General features: G+C 39.4%; 1 protein-coding gene across 1 annotated transcript; it reads right to left on the reverse strand.

Moving 5' to 3' along the window:
* Positions 1-1,575: 1,575 nt before the first annotated feature.
* On the reverse strand, positions 1,576-23,950 carry LOC108719080 (E3 ubiquitin-protein ligase MARCHF11). Its single transcript, XM_041565620.1, has 4 exons — positions 23,918-23,950; positions 23,304-23,459; positions 15,405-15,597; positions 1,576-2,095 (listed from the first exon to the last, which is right to left on the reverse strand). Exons 1-4 carry the CDS (start codon positions 23,948-23,950, stop codon positions 1,770-1,772), a joined length of 708 nt encoding a protein of 235 aa, XP_041421554.1. The 3' UTR covers positions 1,576-1,769.
* Positions 23,951-24,425: the final 475 nt, after the last annotated feature.

The following is a 24,425-nucleotide window of genomic DNA, read 5'->3' on the forward strand; positions in this document are numbered from 1 at the left end:
TACCTAATGATGTGTGGGAGATATGATGCTGTAGAGTGGAAGCTTTGAATTAATTTTTCAAAAAATTCACCAATTTCTATAAAACATTATAACTTTATGAAACAATTGCAACTTGGTAGTTTGGAGTACAAAGATATATTTACCCATTTTTGGTTCACCAGAATCTGTTCTTTCTAATAATGGGTAGTTTTCTTGGGTAAACCTACTGTTAGTGGAATGTTTGGCCTTGAAAACAGAAGTATGCTGTTTGGGGAGCGGTGCTTTGGAAATTTGGTAGTGTACTGCTTAGAGATTTTGATCTATACAAGTGAGAAATCTCCATAAAACTATATATATTTGGTATTGCCGCGTTCAGGAGACATAGACCTTTCCAAATCGGCTGTGTTCTCGTACATAAAATAAATGATGTTTCTGATATATGTGATTGTTCTTTGTGAAACATGATTTTTTTCAGACACTTAGAAGCCTATATTTTTTTACAGAAGTAGAATTACACAAAAAATTTTGCATATTTTTAAAGTTCAGGTTGTCCTGAAAAAAAACAATATATTGTTTTACTGGGTAAACTAAAAGACCGCCCCAGGAAAGGCCCTTAAAGTGAAAGAGTACAAAATGTCTAAAAACTGCTTGGCAGTAGATCTAGGATAAAACGGCTGGCAGGGAAAGGGTTAAAGTAATTGTAAACAATCAATTGTTTTGGTCTCCAATAAGTGGTCTTAAAATTGTCTTACTGCTTGCAATTATTGGACACTGATTTAGAGGTTGTTTTACATAATTCAGTTTATACAGATCAATTGTGGTTTTTGAGAGGAAGAAAGGTAACAGACATCTGACAAGAGGTGAACTTTATCCATCTGGCAATGAAAATGCAATCCCTTCTATATAGCTCTCTTTGAACACCAAAAGAATGTTTTGGGCAACTTACCTGAGCAGTCTCCTTTAAGAAGTTTCATCTGTGACATGGAGGACTTGCATGCCTCTTGCCCCCAGTCACTCACCACCCTGGTTGTGTATCTCTTTGGTTTTACTCTTTTCCTTCCTTCTGTATATAACACCTCAGTTTTGCTGTACATTTTGCTGTTCTTTCACTTATCTTTTATTAAAGATAAGTGGCGCAAAGTATAATAGTAATACATACATAAAATAAGAACGAACCGTGCTCGTTTTGTGATTCGCAGGAAAGCTTTTAGATTTTTACAGGAATAAACAGCAGGTATTGTAAAATATTTGTTTAAATAACAAGTATTTTGCCATCAAAATAGTCTGTAAGAAACTTATTCAACACTGCTATATTTTGATTTTAGCTCAAGAATATATTATGTCTCCTGCCTTTTATCGTCAGATTAAAATTGATATTTCTGTGTCTGTTGAGGCCAAAGTTGGAACTTGGCTGCAAATCTAACCTGAGAATATTTTCCACAAACCTTTCCTCAGTGTTACTTGCGTTGTGTTACATACTTGCAAATGAAAATATATACATAGGGTATTATGTTAAAAATTAAATGTTATACTGTTGTATAAAGTATTTAAATTCAGCACAGTGTATTTTATATAAAATATATTGGTAGCCAAATATTGTGAAAAATAGATTTTAATCAGAAAACTGCATTTCAGTAGAACAGTTCTAAAAAAGAATTTAAGTTAAAAAAATTTGAATTTATATTTAAATAATCTCAAAGTGCTTTGGGCTAATTTCACCAACATTTCAAAATACCATCCGCAAATGTGGAACATCCGTTATCCTATTTCTAGCAGAGTGACCATATTCTTTATACAAAAGTTACTCTCATTACAACTTCACCGGAATGTGTGTCCTCAGGGGAATCTTCCTGTGGAGGCCTCATTTGATTAAACAAATGTAGTAGTACATAACCACACTGCAGTCGGGGAGAGCTCAACTGTGTAGGATGGACTAAGGTCCTTGATCTGAATGCAGTCAGTGGCAACCACAATGTTCTACTTGTTGAAGGCACAGCATTACTGCTTTCTTCAATATCTGCAGCTTTGTCATAATTCAAAACATCCCATTCCAGATTTACAGCTCGCCATCTTTTGAAAACATTGTACACAGCTGCTCCTTCATGGACTATTAAACCTGAAAACAAATTAAATAATTATAATTCAATATATGCTGGTAGAATTTTAATAACTGTGCCTATATTAATATGTTATTAACATATATAACGTATATTAACAAATATATATATATATATATATATATATATATATATATATATATATATATATATATATATATACTAGATGATTAATTTCCTTAGCAATGGAAGGCTTCTTGAGGCAGTTTTCTTTATATGGTGATTTGCAGAAAGACCCAACAGACCTCCTAGGCTCAGCAGGAGAGGAAAGGGAAAGGTGGCAGATCCTAATGAATGGTGTGTGGCAAAACTTTGAGGATTGAATTTGCCTTTTCTGAACTAAACTTGAAACTGGCAGAATTCATATTTAAAGGGGAACTCCACAAAAACATAACTTAAGCTTTTTGAAAAGTAAACATAATTTTCAAGCAACGTGCAATATACATAATTTTAAAAAATATGCTGACTTTTCATGATTTTTAATTGTTTCTGAAAGTTTCCTAAGTGTAGTCCCCTGCTCTCCTGCTGATCTCTCTGACTACTTTGCTAAACGGCTGTTACTTTGTATCAGCAGCCAGCTGTCCTCAGCCTGCATCCTCCAAACCCCACAATTCCCTGCACATGTGATATCAATAAGGAACAGAACATCACAATGTTGCAATGCATTGTGGGTTATGCAGTTACTGCATGCTGTCTGTAAGCTGTGGAGAAGTTGTTACAATTTGTAACATCAGTGTTTAGTCCCTCCTTCCCTGACAGGATTTCAAATGATGCAGAAAGAGAAGAACTGTTAAACAGCTGGATTTCAGCATAGAAAATGGCATTTATTCATATTTTTTGAAGAAACAGGTAGTTATATTATTATGGATATATTAAGGGTTTCTGTGTTATGTCGGCCTTTTTATCAAATTTTGGTTTGGAAGCCGGATTTCCCCTTTAAAGAGTGCCATCTGCACTTGCAGGACCAGTAAAATATGAAAGGGTTTTGCATTCATTTAAAAACTGTGTATTTCCTTCTGAAAAACAGTTAAGGGCAGATTTCTCAAGGGTCAAAGTGAAAATTCGAATTCGAATTTTCAAGGTTTTTTTTGACCAAAACTGTCAAATTCGACTAATACATTATTAAAATTTGATTTGAGACAGTAACTCTATATACAGTAGATAAAAGTCTCATCAAGACTTAGGATTGTGTTTTTTGCCTTTGGTTCGCATCTGCCAATCATTAGTGCTGCATATCTGTAAATCTGCTGCTCCTGTCTATCCAAATTAAGTAATTCGGCTCCTAGAATACAACAGTTGTCTAAGCAGAGTTTTGAAATAAATCCAGTATACTCCAAAATGCTGTTGGGAGGTCTAACTCCAAATTATTGTCACTTTAATTTAGTTTAAGAATACATTTAAGAGTGGTTTGGACGATTTCTTGGACAAGCATAATATCAAAGGCTATTTTGAAACTATAATCTAAAATTAGTATACTGTATATATTGGAATATATATATATATATATATATATATATATATATATATATATATATATATACAAAAAATGTATATATATACATACAATACAATATCTACTAATTGTAGATATTGGTATTTAGTTTATATATGACTGTATAGATAAGTCGGTATAAGTGTGTATCTGTGTATATATGAGCAGTGGAGTTCATTTGGCGGGCTGGAACTTGATGTACTTTGTGTATTGCATTTGGGTCCTGAATACCTTTCAAGAAATCCTTATACCCTTATTGGTTTGTTCTAATTCAATGACGTTACCACCTGATGTCTATTACAATAGTAAAGCAAAACAATCCTTAAGGGCTCTTACTCACTGGCGTTCTGACCTGTGCTCCCCTGCGTTCCGTTTTTTGGCGTTCAGCCGCAGGGGAGCACAGGAATAGACGGATGTCATTATTTCAAATGGGGCTGTACTCACTCAGGCGCGTGTAGGCGCCGAACGCAGGTTGAGACGCAACATGCTGCATTTTTCCTGCGTTCGGCGCCTACACGCGCCTACACGCGCCTGAGTGAGTAAGAGCCCTAAAGGACGAGTAATATCAAAAAAAGAATTTGTTTTAAAGTAATAAAAATATAATGCAGTGTTGCCCTGCACTAATAAAATTGCTGTGTTTGCTTCAGAAACACTACTATTGTTTAAATAAATAAGCTGTCGTGTTGCAATGGGGGCAGCTATTCAAAGTAAAAAAGGCTCAAGTTACAGAGCAGATAGCAGATAAGCTCTGTAGAACATAATGGTGTTGTCTGTTTTCCACTATTTAACCTGTGCCATATAGCTTATTTTCAATTTCCGCCATTGCTACACTGCAGCTTGTTTATATGAACTATAGTAGTGTTTCTGAAGCAAACAGATCAGTTTTACCAGTGCAGGGCAACACTTCATGATACTTTCATTACTTTAAATTTTTGGTGTGCTTAAAAAAATGCACTCTGAGTGCATCAAAATTCTTATATTGCATTACAGTATATGTGTTACGAACGCAGCTAACTTAATTTTTCTGGATTCATTGAGGTCTGGCATAGTGCAGAGAGTCTGGCGAATTACTAATGTGGTGCCTCTATTCAAAAAAGGATCCCGTTCTCAGCCTCAAAACTATAGGCCAGTTAGTCTAACGTCAGTGGTAGTAAAGCTTTTCGAAGGGTTAATAAAGGATAAGATACTGAACTTTAAAGCAAATCATAATACTATGAGTGTGTGCCAGCATGGTTTTATGCGTAATAGATCTTGCCAGACTAACTTCATTTCTTTTTATGAGAAGCTAAGCAGGGACCTTGATTCTGGGAAGGCAGTGGATGTGATTTACTTTTGCTAAAGCATTTGATACAGTGCCACACAAAAGGTTACTGGTTAAATTAAAGGGATACTGTCGCGGGAAAATTTTTTTTTTACAAAATGTATCAGTTAATAGTGCTACTTCAGCAGAATCTGGCATTGAAATCCGTTTTTCAAAACAAGAAATGGATTTTTTTATATCTAATTTTAAAATTTGCTATGGGGCTAGACATTTTGACATTTCCCAGCTGCCCTCAGGTCATGTGACTTGTGCTCTGATAAACTTCAGTCACACTTTACTGCTGCACTGCAAGTTGGAGTGATGTCATTACCCCTCCCTCCTACAAGCTGCTGTAATGTAAATAGAGCCTTGTCTGCTGAGCCTGTCAGTTGAACAATAGGCAGGAATCAAGATAAGCTCCCACTGACACCACTTCAGAAGGACTGAAATAAGATAGTCCTGTGATCACTGCCCCCACTTACGTTTAAAAAAATAAATATATATATATACACACACAATTCATTTTGGACACTGGAAAAAATATTTTATATAGATAGATAGTTTATTATATTTGTTTACACAAAAATGAATGGCAGAAACACAGGAGTACACTCCCAGGACTGATGACAGGGAATAGAAAAGAAGGATAAAATAAGGAGGACATACGTACTTGAAAACCAGGAAAATTTAAGAGGAAATCTAGGAAGGGTTAAAATAGCTCATGAAAAGGAGGCAGTAAGTAGTTAATGTAAAAAGAAGTATTGCAGGCAGGAAAGGAGCAAGGTCTGTGTGAGGTGGATAGCAGAGGGAACTCACAGCTCCTTTACCTCATCTAGTAACCAGTACAACAAACTAGGAAGCCAGCAAGGAGAGAAAGTCCCCCCCTCCAAAGGAAAGCAAAGAACAAACTTACAGAACGGCAGGAGCTTTGATAGTGTCTGTGGGAGGAGGGGCTGCTAGTGCAGCTGTAGAGCAGGACGTAGGAAAGTGAAAGTAATTGCTTCCCTGCAAACCATGTGACCTCTCTCCTCCAAACATCACACGCATGGGCAGAGAGAGGGGAGGGGGCGTGTACAGCTGGATTCTCATGTCGTGGTGCGACTTGGCTTTTCATTACAGAGTGGCTGCCTCCAAGCACACAGGTAATGCTGTGCCTGCTGTTAGAGCAGCACAGGATGAATGTGTAATGAGCAGAAATGGAAGCCCCCATGACAAAATACAAACTAAAATAACTTATGCATGGATTTGTGGATTAACATTTTATTTGCCAGAAAGTGTTTATGGATGTGTGTTTTTTATAAAAATGCAAAAAAAATATATTTTTTTTAAATGACGACAGATTCCCTTTAAGGAATGTTGGCGTGGAACATAGTATTTGTACCTGAATAGAAAACTGGCTAAAAGATATCTACAAAGAGTGGTGGTAAATGGAACATTTTCTAATTGGACCGGTGTTGTTAGTGGAGTACCGCAGGGCTCTGTACTAGGTCCCTTGCTTTTCAACTTGTTTATTAATGACCTGGAGGTGGGCATTGAAAGTACTGTTTCTATTTTTGCCAATGATATTAAATTGTGCAGTACTATAGGTTCCGCGCAGGATGCTGCCACTTTGCAGAGTGATTTGTCTAAGTTGGGAAACTTGGCAGCAAACTGGAAAATGAGGTTCAATGTTAATAAATGCAAGGTTATGCACTTTGGCAAAAATAATATGAATGCAAGTTATATTATTTCCTCAAATGAGAAAGATCTAGGGGTTTTTGTAGGTAACAAGTTGTCTAATTCTGGACAGTCTCATTCTGTGGCTACTAAAGCAAATAAAGTTATGTCTTGCATAAAAAAGGGCATTAACTCAAGGGATGAAAACATAATTATGCCTTTATAAGTCCCTGGTGTGGCCTCATCTGGAGTATGCAGTGCCGTTTTGGACTCCAGTCCTTAAGAGGGATATAAATGAGCTGGAGAGAGTGCATAGACGTGCAACTAAACTGGTTAGAGGGATGGAAGACTTGTGCTGTTCTCCTCATAGTTAATTGCTTACATTATTATCAATCCTTCTTATCTATGTTATTTTCTGTGCATTGTTGTACTGCTGCTTTCTGCTGGACAAAATTTGCATGCTGCACACCTCTGTTCTTGTTAGTAAAGTTTTTCCTCTCAGGGGCGTGGTTTTCTGCAGCTCAGTCCTTCTCACTTCCGGCAGCCATTTTCAGTGCCTCATTACTGTGTGACTGGACATTCAGACATTTTGGGCTTGTGAAGGCATCAGTTTTTGACCAGCAGTTAGCCTCAGGAAAGTCATATACAGGACAGTATTGATACCACTACTACAGACAGTATTGTATCACCGTTTATTGCTGTATTCTGGATCAAATAAACCCAGGCTGATTTCATCCCTGTGTCTACGTTTGAATCCATCCAACCTGAGCGTCTGCCGGTCCGGTCTGCCCCACTGCTTGGATACGAAGGTAGGAAGTCACACAGCTACTGTTAGTTATACCTTCATTCGCCTTCATGTGGGAACAGAACAGTCAAAAACTGCCTTAATGCCCATACCCTGGCCACAGATTACCTCACAGTTCAGTACCACACTTAGGAATCTCCCTGGCAACAGGCCCACCTGCAGCAAATCTGCCCAGATACAAATCTGCAAGCACCACGTGTCTGCAGTATCTATACTCTCACCTGAAAGTCCTCCACAACCCATCAAGCCATTTTCTACATCCTGTATTAACCTTTGCTCGCATAGTACAAGAACTGTTAATGCACGCGGGGTCCCCCTCCATCCAAACCCCACAATTCACTGAAAACACTTTAGGAACCTTGTCAGGGTGCCTCGGCGGAGCTGCACTGCTATTTTCAGCCCCCAATTCAAAAGTTTATTTTCTTAAAGAGACAGCGCACCTTAAATCAAAATGGCCGAAAAGGACCTTGCACAGTTCCCCAGTGATGAAACAATGCTCATGCAACCTGATACTGATCATTATGAAGAACAGGAAGCAGATTCCACACTTCCAGCAGACGAAGTCGTGCGACCAAGACGCTCTCTCAAACCGACAATAAAGGTCAGAGAAAACTATCAAACCAGGAAAGATGAGCTATGCGATAGCCTGGAAGAGCTATGGGAACGAGTCTCCTCCATCATGTCAGGACTTAAATCCTCAGGTGATGCCACAAGCTTACAAGTTGCTATAGGGCGGCTGAATACAGCTCATGAAAGATATAAGAGACTGTCCACAAGGTATATAACCTTTCTAAAAGATGTTAATAATGATGAAGCCCCGTCAGAACTGAGCAAGGCAGAATTAATAGACGGACAAAGAGACGCCATGGTGCTGCGTGCTAAAGATAAAGCGGAACTCCGTATCTCCCATCTGCAAGAAACTAGATCCCACAGATCAAACTCATCTAAACATTCCTCTCGGTCATACAGATCATCGTGCTCAAGAAGCTCAGCCCTAAGCGACCGACTACTAGAGGCCCGCATAAATGCAGAGCAATCCAAGGTGAGACGCTCCTTCACTGAAAAAGAAGCTCTCGCAAGGGCAGAAGCAGAGACAAAAAGGGCAGAAGCAGAGACAAAAAGAGCAGACGCAGAGGCCAAGATAGCAGAAGCAGAGGCGGAGGCTAAGAGGGCCGCAGCAGACGCAGAGGCTAAGAGGGCAGAAGCAGAGGCTCGAATAAAGATTCTTGAATCAGAGATGGAAGAGGAAATTGCATTAGCTAAAGTAAGACTACTTGAACAAGCATTGAGCCAAGGCCTTGACCCAGTCTGCTTGCCACCACAGGAGATAGATGATCCAGCTGATCGCACCAGTGACTATGTACTGAAGCAGTTACCTGCACCACCCCCAGTTTGCAGTACTGTCCAAGCCGACAACATTGAAACCCTCAAGTCAACTCTACCTACAGTGCCAGTGCCACCCACAGCACCTGAGCAACCTGATGACGTTCACCCAGATGTGCCCTACCAAGGACAGGTGTTACAGCAAAAAGGCTACCCGGCATTTCCTGGCCTACCGCCACAGCTCAAGCAGCAGTCATCACAATCTACAGAGGCTAGACCACAGCTCAACCCTGCAGCAACATCATTCTACCCAGAAGCATCTCACCCTTTCACGCCACGCAGCCCACATGCCCCGGGGGCATCACAAGTTGTCATGGCAACAAGCAGTGAGAAATCGGATATGTCCGAGTTTGCCAGGTTTATGGTGAGCAGAGAGCTAATTAACACAAGTCTCTCAAAATTTGATGACCGTGCAGAGAGCTACAGAGCCTGGAAAGCAACTTTCGAAGCCGCCATTGCCAACCTCAACCTGACCGCAGAGCAGGAGCTCGACCTCTTGATCAAATGGCTGGGCCCAGGCTCCACAAGTCGTATTAAGAGCCTCAGAACTGTCTATGTGGGACAAGCAGAAGCAGGTCTCGCTGCCGCCTGGCAGAGACTCGAACGTACATTCGGCAGTGCAGAAGCAATAGAGAAAGCCCTATTCAAGAGACTGCAGAACGTCCCAAAAATCAATCTCAAGGATGTCCATAAGCTTCAGGATTTGAGTGATCTGCTCATGGAATTAGAGCTTGCCAAAAGAGACCCTCGCTTGACCGGCCTGTGCTACCTGGATACAGCCCATGGAGTGAACCCAATTGTCGTGAAGTTACCCTACAGTCTGCAAGAAAAGTGGGCGGCATCAGTCTCAAGGTACAAAAGAGTGCATAACGTCACCTTTCCCCCATTTATTCATTTCTGCAGATTCATCGATGAACAGTCCCAGATGAGGAATGACCCCAGCCTCGACTTCCTGGAGTTCAACACTGCAGCTTCAGCGACACCATCTTCAAGGTATGAAAGCGTCTTGCATAAAAACAGAGACTTTAAGAGCAGTGTGAGTGTCAGAAAGACTAACCTACCATCACCTGCAGCACCCACGGGTAAACAGTACAATACCTCATCAGTAGACAAGTGCTTCAATCGTGAATGTCCCATTCATAAAAAACCACACTCACTGAACAAATGCAGAGGGTTTAGATCTAAAACCATGCAGGAGCGGAAGAAAGTTCTCAGCGAGCTTGGGGTATGTTTCAGATGCTGCGCTTCATTGGAGCACATGGCTAAGGACTGTAAATCCATCATCAAGTGTGAGGAGTGTCATAGTGAAAGACATGCCTCAGCTATGCACCCAATTCCGTTCACCAGAGACTCACCAGCTGTCTTCACCACCAGTCCTGCTCCAAGTCATGGCGGGGAGACTCAGAATCACGCTAACACAGCCACCGCTGTTTCCTGCTCATGTTTGGAAGTATGTGGCGACAGCCAGAGTGAGAAATGTTGTGCCCGAATATGCCTAATCAAGGTCTATCCAGAGGGACTACCAGAAAAGGCAGTAAAAATGTATGCTATCATTGACGACCAAAGCAACAGGTCCCTAGCAGGACCTAAATTCTTCGATGCCTTTGGAATAGAGGGACCATCAGAACCCTACATCTTAAACACCTGCTCGGGCCGCATAGAGACTAGCGGAAGGAGGGCACAAGGATTCATTGCTTCTCCCATCAATGGGAATACAGAAATACCCCTACCAACACTGATCGAATGCGATCAAATACCTAACCATAGGGATGAGATCCCTACCCCAGAGATCGGTCTTTCGCACAACCAAAGATGACGATAAAGTAGCCTTGTCAGTAGAGGACAGAGAGTTTGTCAAGATAATGGACAGTGAGTTCTTTAAAGACAAAACCAATCACTGGGTTTCTCCATTACCCTTCCATGCCACCAGGCCTATGTCTATAGGTTCTTTTACTAACTCTTCTTGGCTTACAGGTCCAGAGTTTCTGCTAGGAGAGGCAGATGAATGTGTACAGGAAGATTTCAGCATCCAGGATCCGGATAATGATCCAGAAATCCGCGCTGAAGTTAGTGCATTAGCCACTGAAGCAAGGCAAGCCTCCAGCCTCCATTGTCATCGCTTTGAACGTTTCTCCAGTTAGATGAGACTCATCAGAACTATTGCAAGGTTAGTGCACATCGCTAGATGTTATCACAATGCTCAGGAAGATAAAGATTGTCATGGTTGGCATGTCTGCCATAAACCCTTCTCTGCTGAGGACATTTCTCATAGCGAGTCTCTCATAATACGTCACGTCCAGCAGGAAGAATTTAACGTAGAATGGAAGTGCTTGTACAACAGACAGCAGATTCCTATAAAAAGTCCTCTTGCCAACCTAAATCCATTTATAGACAGTTTTGGCCTGCTCAGAGTTGGTGGTCGTTTGAATCAAGCCGACCTAGGAGTTGCAGAAAAAAATCCTCTAATTATTCCCAGCAAACATCATATCACCGTGCTGCTGATCCAACACTACCACAAAAAGGCTGAACACCAGGGCAGACAAATCACCGAAGGCAAGTTAAGGTCTGCAGGTCTTTGGATTATAGGTATGAAAAAACTTGTAGCCCGAATACTGCATGACTGTGTGCACTGTCGCAAAGCAAGAGGGAAACTGCTACACCAACAAATGGCTGATTTGCCTGCGGATAGACTATGTTCAGAACCGCCCTTCACCTATACTGGCCTGGACGTCTTTGGGCCATGGATGGTGTCCGCACGCAGAACCCGTGGCGGTCACGCAAACAGTAAACGTTGGGCTGTGCTATTTACTTGCATGAGTGTGCGAGCCGTTCACATAGAGGTGATAGAATCCATGGATACATCCAGTCTCATTAATGCCTTAAGACGGTTCTTTGCAATCAGAGGACCAGTGAAACAGTTGAGGTCAGACCAAGGAAGTAACTTCATTGGAGCCTGTAGAGAACTGAACATCGACACTAAGCCCATTCAAGATCAGTTGGCGGAGAAAGGTTGCACCTGGATCTTCAATCCTCCTCATAGTTCCCATATGGGGGGTTCCTGGGAGAGAATGATCGGGATCTCACGCAACATCTTAAATTCTATGTTGATGGATGTAAACTCTTCAAGACTCACACATGAGACTCTTGTCACCCTTCTTGCCGAAGTTTCGGCTATTATCAATTCAAGACCCCTTGTGCCAGCGTCTATGGATCCTGAAACACCAGCCATACTGACTCCAGCTACTCTACTTACCCAAAAAACTGAGAATATACTAATGCCTAGTGGAGAATTTACTCACGCGAATATCTACCAAAAACACTGGAAACGTGTACAATACCTGGCGGATTGCTTCTGGAACAGATGGCGAAAGGAGTATCTCAATATTCTTCAAGGAAGAAGAAAATGGCAACACCAAAAACCAAACTTGAAAGAAGGAGACCTTGTATTGATGAAGGAGCAACAAACCGAAAGGATTGCCTGGCCTATGGGACTAATTACAAAGGTTTTCCCTAACAAGGATGGCAAAGTCCGAAAAGTGGAGTTGAAGATCTTCAGGAAGGGCGAGCTTAAAACGTTCGCAAGGCCAATTAACGAACTCATTTTGATATTACCAATCGAGAACGTTCCTGCGGGATGAACAGGACTGAAGTTGAAATATAGACATCTTCTCCATTACAAGCCAAGAAAGCCAACTATATTGTTATGTTTATTGCATTCTAACATGTATTTGTTGCAGGTTTGTGTTATATTTCATGGACATTCGTCATAGTGAAATCTCCAAAGTAAATTTCAGACGGGGAGTGTGCTGTTCTCCTCATAGTTAATTGCTTACATTATTATCAATCCTTCTTATCTATGTTATTTTCTGTGCATTGTTGTACTGCTGCTTTCTGCTGGACAAAATTTGCATGCTGCACACCTCTGTTCTTGTTAGTAAAGTTTTTCCTCTCAGGGGCGTGGTTTTCTGCAGCTCAGTCCTTCTCACTTCCGGCAGCCATTTTCAGTGCCTCATTACTGTGTGACTGGACATTCAGACATTTTGGGCTTGTGAAGGCATCAGTTTTTGACCAGCAGTTAGCCTCAGGAAAGTCATATACAGGACAGTATTGATACCACTACTACAGACAGTATTGTATCACCGTTTATTGCTGTATTCTGGATCAAATAAACCCAGGCTGATTTCATCCCTGTGTCTACGTTTGAATCCATCCAACCTGAGCGTCTGCCGGTCCGGTCTGCCCCACTGCTTGGATACGAAGGTAGGAAGTCACACAGCTACTGTTAGTTATACCTTCATTCGCCTTCATGTGGGAACAGAACAAGACTTAAATTATGAAGGGAGACTGTCGAGGTTGGGGTTGCTTTCTCTGGAAAAAAGGCACTTTATAGATAAATAGCAGGGGACCTTTTTACCCATAAAGTGGATCACCGTACCAGAGCCCACCCCTTCAGACTAGAAGAAAAGAAATTTAATTTGAAGCAACGTAGGTTGTTCTTCACAGTCAGGACAGTGAGGTTGTGGAATGCACTGCCGAGTGATGTTGTGATGGCTAATTCAGTTAATGCCTTGAAGAATGGCTTGGGGGATTTTTTGGACAGACATAATATCAAAGGCTATTGTGATACTAAACTCTATAGTTAGTATAGGTATGAGTATATATAATTTATGTGAAATTATGGAGGGGTGTGTGTATGGATGCTGGGTTTTCATTTGGAGGGGTTGAACTTGATGGACTTTGTCTTTTTTCAACCCGATTTTTAACTATGCAACTGTGTTTTAGTGAATTCAACACATCACTTTATTTTTTCGTATTATGTACAGGTATCGAATGAAGACGCAACATGCAGCGTTTGCAACCGACAGTCATGTCGGATGCACGCAGCGACAACATCTGACATTCCTATTACTTTCCTTAGATTCGGCGCATCCGATGTGAAGTCTGCAATTCATCTCAGCGCGTCGGAACGGATGCTATTGCTGGAAAAAATGTGTGTAGTGTAGTTCTACCCTAAGTCTATTAGAAAATCATAAACATAAACATTAAATAAATTAATAAATAATAATTAATAAATTAAATAAACCCATTAGGCTGGTTCCAATGAGTTTAATTATATCTTAGTTTGGATCACGCACAAGGTACTGGTTTATTATTACAGAAAAACATTTTTTAAAAAAAAAAAAAAAATTAAGTCTATGGGAGACGGCCTTTCTGTAATTTGGAGCTTTCTGGATAACGGCTTTCGGGAAAACAGATCCCATATCTGTATCGCGCCAAATGGAAAAAAATAGCAATGAAACATGGCTGTAATGAAACACAACTCTGAATGCGTATAAACAGAAAATATATTACAGAATCAATAAGGTAATGTTTTTAGGTTTGCACAGATTTAATAAATTCTGTGTGTAAGAGCTCTAAAAAGGAAGAAAAACAGGGGCATCTTTACTAACATTGGAGATAAATATCTGGAGAGATTTTTAGTAAACATGCCCCACAGAACCGTAAAGTTTGGCAACACCTGCATTATGGATAGAAAATGGGATCAGAGTTGTTAGGAGGTGAACAATTTGTAGACCTCACTTGCAATCTAGCCCTCATGGCAAGTGTGCCCTTCTTCTTTATATCATCTTCAATTTCATTTTCCTTACTGTATATATTACATTTATTATGGATTGTAATAAATAAAACATATTATGGGTTATGTAATATCAGGAGCAAAGTTAACGTTGTGCCTTTTATTACATATGTGGGATTGCGTTTTCCTAAGAAAATGCATGTCAGAGGGGAAATTAAACAGGACTAACATAATATTTGATATTGCATTCTCTTTAACTTTCCTTTAGAAAAAAAACAAGTTTTTTTTTAAAAGAAATAAAATATGTGTGTATCAGTCCTTACTACATATGTGCTTGGAGAGTGCTGGTGTTTTAGTTCAGTTGTCAGTTCTGCTGACAACTGAGGAATCCATCTTAAATCCTTGGTAAACAATCGTGCCGAAGTAAAAGGCAGCTGCTATAGGCAAAAGCAAACTCGAGACCAGGGAGCCTAGCATTTGCTGGATTTAGGGTGCTGATCGTGACATAACATTAATAAAGACCTTGCAAAATATTGATGATCCTCTTTCAATGAACATATAAGTGCACAGCCCTTTGCATAATACATAATGGGGGCCATTTATAAAGTTTAAGCAACGCATGTTCGTAAGTGGCCGTATTGCCAATGTTTTTTCGTGAACGCTGAAACATTACACTGCTGTGCCCGTCTTTTGCAAATTCGCATTGTGCAAGAATTTTCATAAATGTGATAGGTGTTTGCGTGAGTGCAGCCACTGTGCAAGGTTGTTGTTGCTGTCTGTCTGTAATTATTTTATTGCCAGTAATTTAGTAGAGAATTTTATTTTCTTTAGGAGCATCCACTACTGGTATAAATGGTAACTTTCTATAATTTGCAGTCTTGTTTCCATTTTATATACTGGTAAACATTAGAACTAGAACTATGATGTTGTATTGGTCACAGGAGTCCATAACTATTACAAAGATGGTCTGTCTGGCCTAAGGACTAATTACAGGGCCACGGGTTATATTAATGCCCTGCTGCTGCATAATTTATAAAGACTTCTTTGATATTAAAGCCAAATTAACATATCTCAATTGAGTTGATCTGAATGCTTACCTATGCAAACAAGATCCATGAAGCCATACATGCCATAGCAAATTTGAAAAAGAATGTCTTTCCTTTGCCATACTGCTTGTGAGCTAAATGCTGACCACAGAAGCCATGTAACACTTGATAGGAGGAAAAGAGATCCAAGGATCACAGCAATCATTTGAACCTTTTCAACCAGAGTTACAGTTATGCACTGCCACTGAAAAAGAACAGAGAGTTATTTATAATAAAAAAACTGCAGTGTAGTACAGTAAAAAAATATACAAATAAGAAAATACAAATATAACAGTTTCATTACATTAGATATAGTCAGCAAAAGGGTTTGAAATGAGAACAAGTTGTTTTCACACCAAAGACAATAGTCTTTTAGCTGAACTTCTGCCAGTTAGCCACAAGCTGGCCATGTACACAAAATTTGCTTGTTCTGCCACTCATGTGTTGACCAAGGCATTGGAACTGTGGTACAGGCCAGTTCAATTCGGACTGCCACTGGCCACATGCAAGAGCCAAGGCAGTCCTTGACAGAAACTTATTTTTACACGAAGTTAGGTTTTGAACAGATACTCATCAGGAAAGGCAATTTTGTAGTCCCCTTTTATGGCCATATATTGTTTTTAAGTCTGTAATAGGAAGAACCAAATCATATACATGTTCCATGTTGACTACAGACAGAATATTTGGACATTTTGACTGTTTGACTGTCAAGATTTTGGGGCCTTAAATACCAGAACTTCAAGCCTGTGGCCACAGATTTCAGAGGGCAGTATTTACAGCTTGAAGGATTATGGCTATTTGGCAATCCCATGATGTGGTAGCCTGGCTAGGCTTGCTGTCTATACATATAGTACTTAAAAATAGACAAACCAGGAAAGTTTTAAAATAACCAGTAGGTGCGTGAGTGCAGCTAATGAGCCATGGGTCCTGCTGCATGTATTGAGGGCTGAGGTCATGTACCACCATTTAATTTGAATCTGCCTATACAACTTTTGCTTCTGCCGGTAATGCTACCTATATACCCACATATGGAAGGGACAAACTTTTCACCCGGCACAGTTTTGCAGCAAAGTTTGTGGATTTATCAGCAGCAGGCATTTTCATAAATCCACGCTAGAATTTAGCCAAAATAGCTTTAAAAATTCCATCTGCACCAAGAAAAAAAAACACAAAAGGATTATTATGCACTCTTTGCCTTTTACACCCAGTTGGATTGGAGACCTCCTCAGTCCTCCACTGTCCATCAAAGGGTCTGACCTGGCTCAGTATTTGGAAAAAAACTGATGAATCATATATTTTTTTAAATTTTTTGAATTTTATAGTACATAAAATACTACTATATGAAAGCAAAGAAAATGTCTGACTTTTTCTTTTTATCAGGCAAGCTTGTATAACCAGAGATTCAATTTATCTATATGCTAGACAGGGCCTAATAATACACACTAATGAAAATTCTACTGTGAATTAGCGCTACAAAAAAAAGATGAGGACAGTGATCAACCGATTAAGTCACTACAGAAAAATTAGAGGGCAAGAGTGAGCAGACAGTTATCACAACGTTTTTGATGCATTACATTATTTTATATATATATATCAGTATAATGCCCTTTTAAATGTTTTTAACAGCTGAAACTGCTACCTGAAAGCACTTTCGTATAGGTGCAATGTTTTATTCATGGCTGAGTCTGATTATTTCAGTTAGAGAATGTGTTGCATATGGTAGTACCAGCTATACAAGTGGGAAATTAATTAAAAAGATACAAAATCCTTGTTTGTGCACATTCTCTAGCAATGTTTACCCTACCAAGGTAAGGTAAAAATCAGCTACATGGTCAATCATCACAACATCTGGGCTATTCTGGCCAAATAATTTGCAGCATGATAAACATGTCAATCTTTATTTATTTTATTTTTTTTCTGGGTTTTATCCATGCTTTGTCTCAGATCTATGTAGTTACTTGCAATAGGGGGAATTGATTGTGTGTGGATGTACTTATGAATTATTCTTTAACTCTGATCAATTGCAGTTACCTTAAATAATCACAGAGCCAGCTATGGTCTCAAGGAGAATATGTTAGAAAGTGCCAGTATGAATATTTCTTTAATATTGTCTAGCATAATTTACCAAGTTAATATAGTAAGAAGAATGTCCTGTTTATTTCTTTTTTGGAAAAAAGCAGAGCAGTTCAATGGCATTCAAGAGCGCCATCCTGTGTGCTTTTCAAACAGCTAATAAAACCAGAGCATATTTTGGGGGCAAACTGATATGGATTGGGTAGGGGAAGGGATGGCTTTCTGCAAAAACTACCTTGCTTTTTGACTTTTTCAGTCTCCTTTAATTCCTTGATATGTTGTCATGATTTGCTTATCAAAAAAAAAGAAGGCATGGTTGAATTTTGCCTATGAGTAAGTGCTAGGAATGCAAAGGAAACAAATATAAACATGAACATTTTAAGTGTTTATTATTGCATTGTACATGGAATTGATGCCATGCGCTTGCTGCATGTGACTTCACTTTTGCAAACTGGAGGCACTTGATCTAAATACTGCACTGGGGGGAAAATTTAATAAATGTAGCAACAGATCTAGTAACTCATATCAACCAATAAGCAATTAGCATTTCCTAGCAATAAGTATGAAAGCATTTGATTGATTGTTATGTGTTAAAAGACCTGTGCAATTTTTCAACAATTAAAACATGATAACATATATTTATAAGCCTTCACAAGGCACCACTTCAGCAGGTATGCAACATTTAAATAAAACTAATCTGTAAAGAGTTAAGATGTGCACTGTTTCCAATCTACATGTTGCTTTTAGTCATGATCAGAGCCAGTCCAAGAAATAAAGGGGGCCAAATGGCGCCCAAAGCCAACTTCTGACACTGACAACCTGATGCTGCCCACAACTGTCTGTTCATTTGCTGCCATCCGCCTGCTTGCTGCCAGTCCCTCCACTTGTCCGTAGTGATACACTGCACCCCACTTCAGCTGTTCCCAAGGCATCTGTCTACATATAGTTCCTGCCCTGGTCATGATGCAAGTAAATAAAGCAAGATCAGTATACATAATGCAGTTAACTTACTTTTTATGTTGTTAATAATAATGTAAAGTAAAATATATTGATGTGATCAAAAACTTGCCATCTCCAGTTTACAATGTATACGAGAAAGATAGAGAGAGAGAATGGGAAATACACTGTCTATGGCAGAGGATGCTAATAACAGACAGGGATCATAAAGCCCAGTTCTTATTGGCCCCAAGACCCCAATGTGTAATACTTATTATACAAAAGCAGATGGCAGCAAGGGTTTATTGCTACAGATGTTGCAGGGATCATGTCACACCCTGCACCAACTTAGCACCCTGGCCCTATATTCAATCCCCCCTGGAAGCCACATGTGCAATAAGCGATTGGATTGCAAATAATATAATAGAAGCACACACTCCTGAAGCAAAATAATGGGACTTAAGGGCATACTACTATCTAAAAACATTGCATAACATTCAGATTTATATTATGTTTTACAAAATATAGCCATTTAATAATTGTGGGATATATTTAGCTCTGTTTTTTGTGATTTTTGTCTATTGCAGCTCTAAAGCAGCCTGAAAGCACTCTAATGCTTGTTTGTTTGACATGCACATAATGCTTGTTTCTTTGTCAAGCACCAGCGCTGGCACTTTCAGGCCTCAATGGAAGGTAAAAGGAGATAATCAGATGCTTTCAGGCTGTTGCTCAACTAAAACCCACATCATTTGGCATAAGCCTTACAGCTGTCTCTGTAGCATACAATTAGGGTTAATAAGTGGTCTTAATGACTAATAATCATTTTACAGGCTGAGAATATAAAATATCAAGGGAAACTATTTTAATTTTTTTTTTTGTTTTGCCAACTTTTCTTGTGTAAACAAATCATTAGACCAGTGAGTTGTGATATAAAATAACATGGGATTGATGACCACTGACAATAGAGTAGGTATGATTCAGCTTCCAATTTCTTCACTTTATTGCTGTAAGATTCAGTAGGTATCTGTGTTACACCCCATGTGCATAATGCAAGGAAAAATATAGAATCAATACAGCTCCAGGCAGTAATTTTCAACTGCAATGTGTTTTATTCAGCAGTACAGGCACACTATGACTGTGCCTGCACTGCTGAATAAAACACATTGCAGTTGAAAATTACTGCCTGGAGCTGTATTGATTCTATATTTTTCCTTGAATTGATGACCACTGAGACAGAATCAAATATGGATAATCATATAAAGGTCTTGTGCTTAAGGCAATTTGCAGTCATGCTGCTTTTATTCACTAACGTATATTGCTTTCAGGAAATAAAGTGTTGTTTTGCTTCAAAAGGTATATTGGCCAAAAGAAGTGATTCTGATGACATTTTATAGGAACTCATAAGTATGATATCAAATACTATTCACACTGATACAAATATAAGTCTTCAGTGCAACAATCTCTAGACAATTTAATCTCTATTACATAACTGCATAAGATATTAAACAAAGAAAACAATTGCCAAGAATTTGACAACTCCATTCACAATATGGTATATTTAAAGATGTGCTGATGCCCTTCCCTAGCTCTGAAAGTGAGTCCAAGTGGCAGCAATTCAACTGTATTACCAAAGTGCTAATCTGATATCCCAACTCCCTGGAGCATTTTGTGCTACATTTTACATTAATAAAAACAGCAACAGATTTTCCCTGACTCTTAACATTCCTACATCATATGCCAAAATGTGTTTTTAAGAATGACAGTATAGACCAGTTTATATTAAACACACTGACAGTCAAGAACTGTTATCCTGATAGGATCCACATCTACCCCAAGTATTCAGTGAACAGATATTACATAACACAATAATAAAACATTTAAAATGTGTTTTTTTAGCCCTATAGTAGGGATTCTTAAAGGACAAGGAAAGGTAAAATTACAAGTTTGTTATGCACCCCATCCTCCAGTGATTATAGTTGCTTACCTGTTTCCCTAGGCTGGTGAGCCTCTTCTTCAAAACAATGCACCAGCCTGGTGTATTGCTTGTGGAGTGTCTCAGTGACAACTTATTTCTTCTCTCAGGGATCCTCTTCAGCAATTCTGCAGAGTGCATGCGAAGTACAGAACAAAAAAATCTGTACTGCACATTCACTTGCCCTAACTAAGGAAGATGCTCAGAGAAGAGCAAGAAGATGGTGCTACTCAAATAACATTGGGTTAATGAATAGGGCTTGTGCTGTACGCATTTTTTGTCCCTTATTTTAATTAAAATATATTTATGTTTTTTATTTCTTGGAAATGAAAGTAAAATCATACTTCAAGTCCATATGAGCACAATCAAAACAAATTAGCAGTCCCCTGAGATAATGGCATATGTATGGCGGAAAAGAGAATTGTAAATTGTAATCTGTTTGCCAGACATCAGAAACCCTAGTTGCAGCCCTCACAAAAATATCATACTTAGCCTTCTATGTGGAAAAGGTACATGATCAATTTACAGTTTAAAGATTCTTTAAAATCCAGTTGAAGACCAGCTTTGTAAAGACAGTCAGAAATGTCTATCTGATCAGTCATTGAGCAGCAGAGGCAGGAAGCCAGATGCCTAATGCTGTTTTATTGCATTGGCCCTACCAGGGCATAGGAATGATACCCATTGGGTTGCTGTACTAAAGCAATATGCTGTTTTACATCTTCATCATTACATCAGTATAGAAAAGTGTCTACCTAACTTTAGTATAATCATTCAGGGAACTCAAAGTTGGGATTCTGATGCTCTGGTGCTGATAAAAAATTGGTTTGATCTTCCCATTTTAATTTCTATACAGTAAATTACATCACCTGACACAAATTACACAAGTCTGGATAAAAACAAATTAATTACAACAATACATGAACTTCAGTCCACTGTAAAACAATTCTATATATATACACATGGTTAATTCACCTTTAAATTAACTTTAAATTTACTTTTAGTATGATGTAGAGTGATATTCGGAGACAATTTGCAATTTATTTTCATTTTCTATTTTTTGTGTTTTTTTAAGTTTTATTTTTATTCAGCAGTGCAATTTTAGCAATTTGGTCAACAGGGTCCAAATTACCCTAGCATCCATGCATTGATTTGAAAAAGAGACTGAAATATGAATAGGAGAGGGCCTGAATAGAATGATGAGTAATAAAAAGTAGCAATAACAATACATTTGTAGCCTTACTGAGCAATGCTTTTTTTTTAGATGGGGTCAGTGACCCCCATTTGAAAGTTGGAGTCAGAGTCAGACAAATAAGGCAAACTATTAAAAAACTATAACAAAAGAAAAAATATGACCAGTTGAAAAGTTGCTTAGAATTGGCTATTCTATAACATACTAAAAGGTAAACTTACAGGTGAACCTCCCATTTAAAGCAAACCTGTTACCCAGACATAAAAAGCTGTATAATTAAAGTCCTTTGAAGATTAAACATGAAACCCAAATATTTTTTTTCTTTAAAACATCCATACCTGTTATAAATGTGTTTAAATATCTGAGCTGTCAATCACATATTGCCTGCCCTGCCTCTATGCCTGATCCACCTCTCACCTTCCCTCCTCACACGCTATAATTGTGTCGGGTACAGCACATGGGCATTAGATTTCCCCATTCTGGCACATACACAAGATTTTGTGGTGATACAGAACTTGCCGTAATACGTAACAGTGTCCACAAAATGGAACCTGTCTGCTTGCTGTGATTATGAATTCCAAGACTAATGGAAACAAAATTTAAAAAATATATTTTATATATATATGTATATATATATATATATATATAGCGTAAGTAAAGTTTATTTTACTCAACTAACTCAAAAAAGGATGACAGGTCCCCATTAAATAGTAGTTATGATTGAAAAAAGATGCCTGTCTGGGAAGTTCAATCTCTTGCTCAAGTGTATGCTCTCCTTGATTCAGAGAAAGGCAATAAAATAGCCCATCTCAATCTGTTTCCGTTTTGCCTCAGAATAAGGGGAAATATAACTTGTTTCCAAAACCACAACTGTACCATTCCCTTGATCAATACTGAACTGAAGGGTAATGTAACATAAGTCTGCTCCAGCCATAGCAACCAATCAATAGGCAACATTTATTGCTCAGATGTTTGAAACCAAACATCTTATTGATTGATGGGTTAATACAGTTGGGGCTCATTTATTAAAACTGAGACTTTTAGCACCTGGGCAGTAACTGATACCATTAGCAACCAATGTTTTATTGGCTTTTATTTACCAGCTGCAGGCAGAACAATGAAAGCAAACATTTCACTGGCTGCTTGGGTTTACTGCTTAGGTGCAAATCTTCCCAGTGTAGATAAATGACTCAGAATTACATTAGGCTAGGGCCAGGCAAGTCGGACCTCCGATTCTCCACTGCTGCCCTTCAGCCCACTGTGCAGGCAAACGCAGCAACATCACCAGCAAAAATCATTATTTAAAAAGGAGCTTTCCACAAAGAGCTCCAACCATTCTTTATGCATAACATTTTGCAGTGTAAGAAGGGTTGAAGGACACAGCTGAACATAAGTGTCATAATTGTATATGAATTAAGGTGCCTCATTGACCCCTATTCCTCCTGGGCCCCCTCCAGCTACAGGGCCTGCTTCGTCTATAGTTAAACCCCTGAACAGAAGTATTTACACATGGGTTTGTTCTTACCTGGCATGGTTTCTTCATTCTGATTGCTATAACTTGGTATCTATAGCAGCAAAGTTCACAGGTCCAAGAGCCTCTTTCACTAATCCATTTTAGAAGGCAGAGCTGATGTGTGTACCTCACTGATCTATTCCTCCTGGGCCCCCTCCAGCTACAGGGCCTGCTTCGTCTATAGTTAAACCCCTGAACAGAAGTATTTACACATGGGTTTGTTCTTACCTGGCATGGTTTCTTCATTCTGATTGCTATAACTTGGTATCTATAGCAGCAAAGTTCACAGGTCCAAGAGCCTCTTTCACTAATCCATTTTAGAAGGCAGAGCTGATGTGTGTACCTCACTGATCCATCACATCGACATGGATTTAGCAATTCACCCTGAACATATAAAACATAATATATATGTACAAATAATTCATGTTAAAAAGAAAGCATCCTGAAAGGGATACTGTCATGGGAAAAAAAAATTTTTTCAAAATGAATCAGTTAATAGTGCTGCTCCAGCAGAATTCTGCACTGAAATTCATTTCTCAAAAGAGCAAACAGATTTTTTTATATTAAATTTTGAAATCTTACATGGAGCTAGACATATTGTCAATTTCCCAGCTGCCCCAAGTCATGTGACTTGTGCTCTGATAAACTTCAATCACTCTTTACTGCTGTACTGCAAGTTGGAGTGATATCATCCCCTCCCTCATACTGTGAGGATGGAGGTTGTGTGAGCTCTGTGAAGTGTGCTTATCCCCAGGCCCTTGCGGGTCTGGGGGGTTACTTTATATAGATTTTCCCTTTATCTTTTGTTTTTTTTTACCACATCCCCCTCATTGATTTTTGACTCTTCCACCTTGTTTTTTCCCTCCTTTTCTCATGATGAGAAAGAAGGGAGCTGTGGCCCCTGCAAGTGTGCAGAGAACCCGGCTGGGTTATGGGAGAAGGGCAGCTGAAGCCAGCATGGCGGTATCTGAGGAGCGTGCAACAAGGAGAACCTGCAAGTCTAAGGCAGCAAAAAGCCGTTTGAGGAAAGGAAGTGGTGCTTCCTCTAGCAGTGATGCAGAGGAGAACTGTGATGGCCGACCGGATCCAGGTGCTGATACAGGAGGAGCTACGGGGAGCTGTGGCACTACTGTGGAGGCTATGGAGTTGGAAGGGAAAGCGAGTCTGGCTGAGAGTGGTCACAGGGAGTCATGTGACCTGGAAATGGCTGCTGGTGCAGAGAGTGCTGCAGGTGCTGTTGCACGCAGGGTGGCTGAATGTGCCCTACAAGGCTGTGATGATCCAAAGACTCCCGATGCAAAGCTGGGGCCCAGCATGGTGGTGAGTGAGGACTTGTTTGCAGCTGAGGGG

The sequence above is a fragment of the Xenopus laevis genome, chromosome 6L (genome assembly GCF_017654675.1).
Source record: "Xenopus laevis strain J_2021 chromosome 6L, Xenopus_laevis_v10.1, whole genome shotgun sequence".
Lineage (NCBI taxonomy): Eukaryota > Metazoa > Chordata > Amphibia > Anura > Pipidae > Xenopus > Xenopus laevis.

Excerpts from the sequence above, each read along its gene's own strand:
- LOC108719080 (XM_041565620.1), bottom strand. The coding sequence starts at position 23,950 with ATGAGAAAAGGAGGGAAAAAACAAGGTGGAAGA. Across the intron at positions 23,460-23,917 it reads GGAAAAAACAAGGTGGAAGA|GGTGAATTGCTAAATCCATG; the intron begins GTCAAAAATCAA and ends TTATATGTTCAG. Across the intron at positions 2,096-15,404 it reads CATGGATCTTGTTTGCATAG|GTTTAATAGTCCATGAAGGA; the intron begins GTAAGCATTCAG and ends ATTTGTTTTCAG.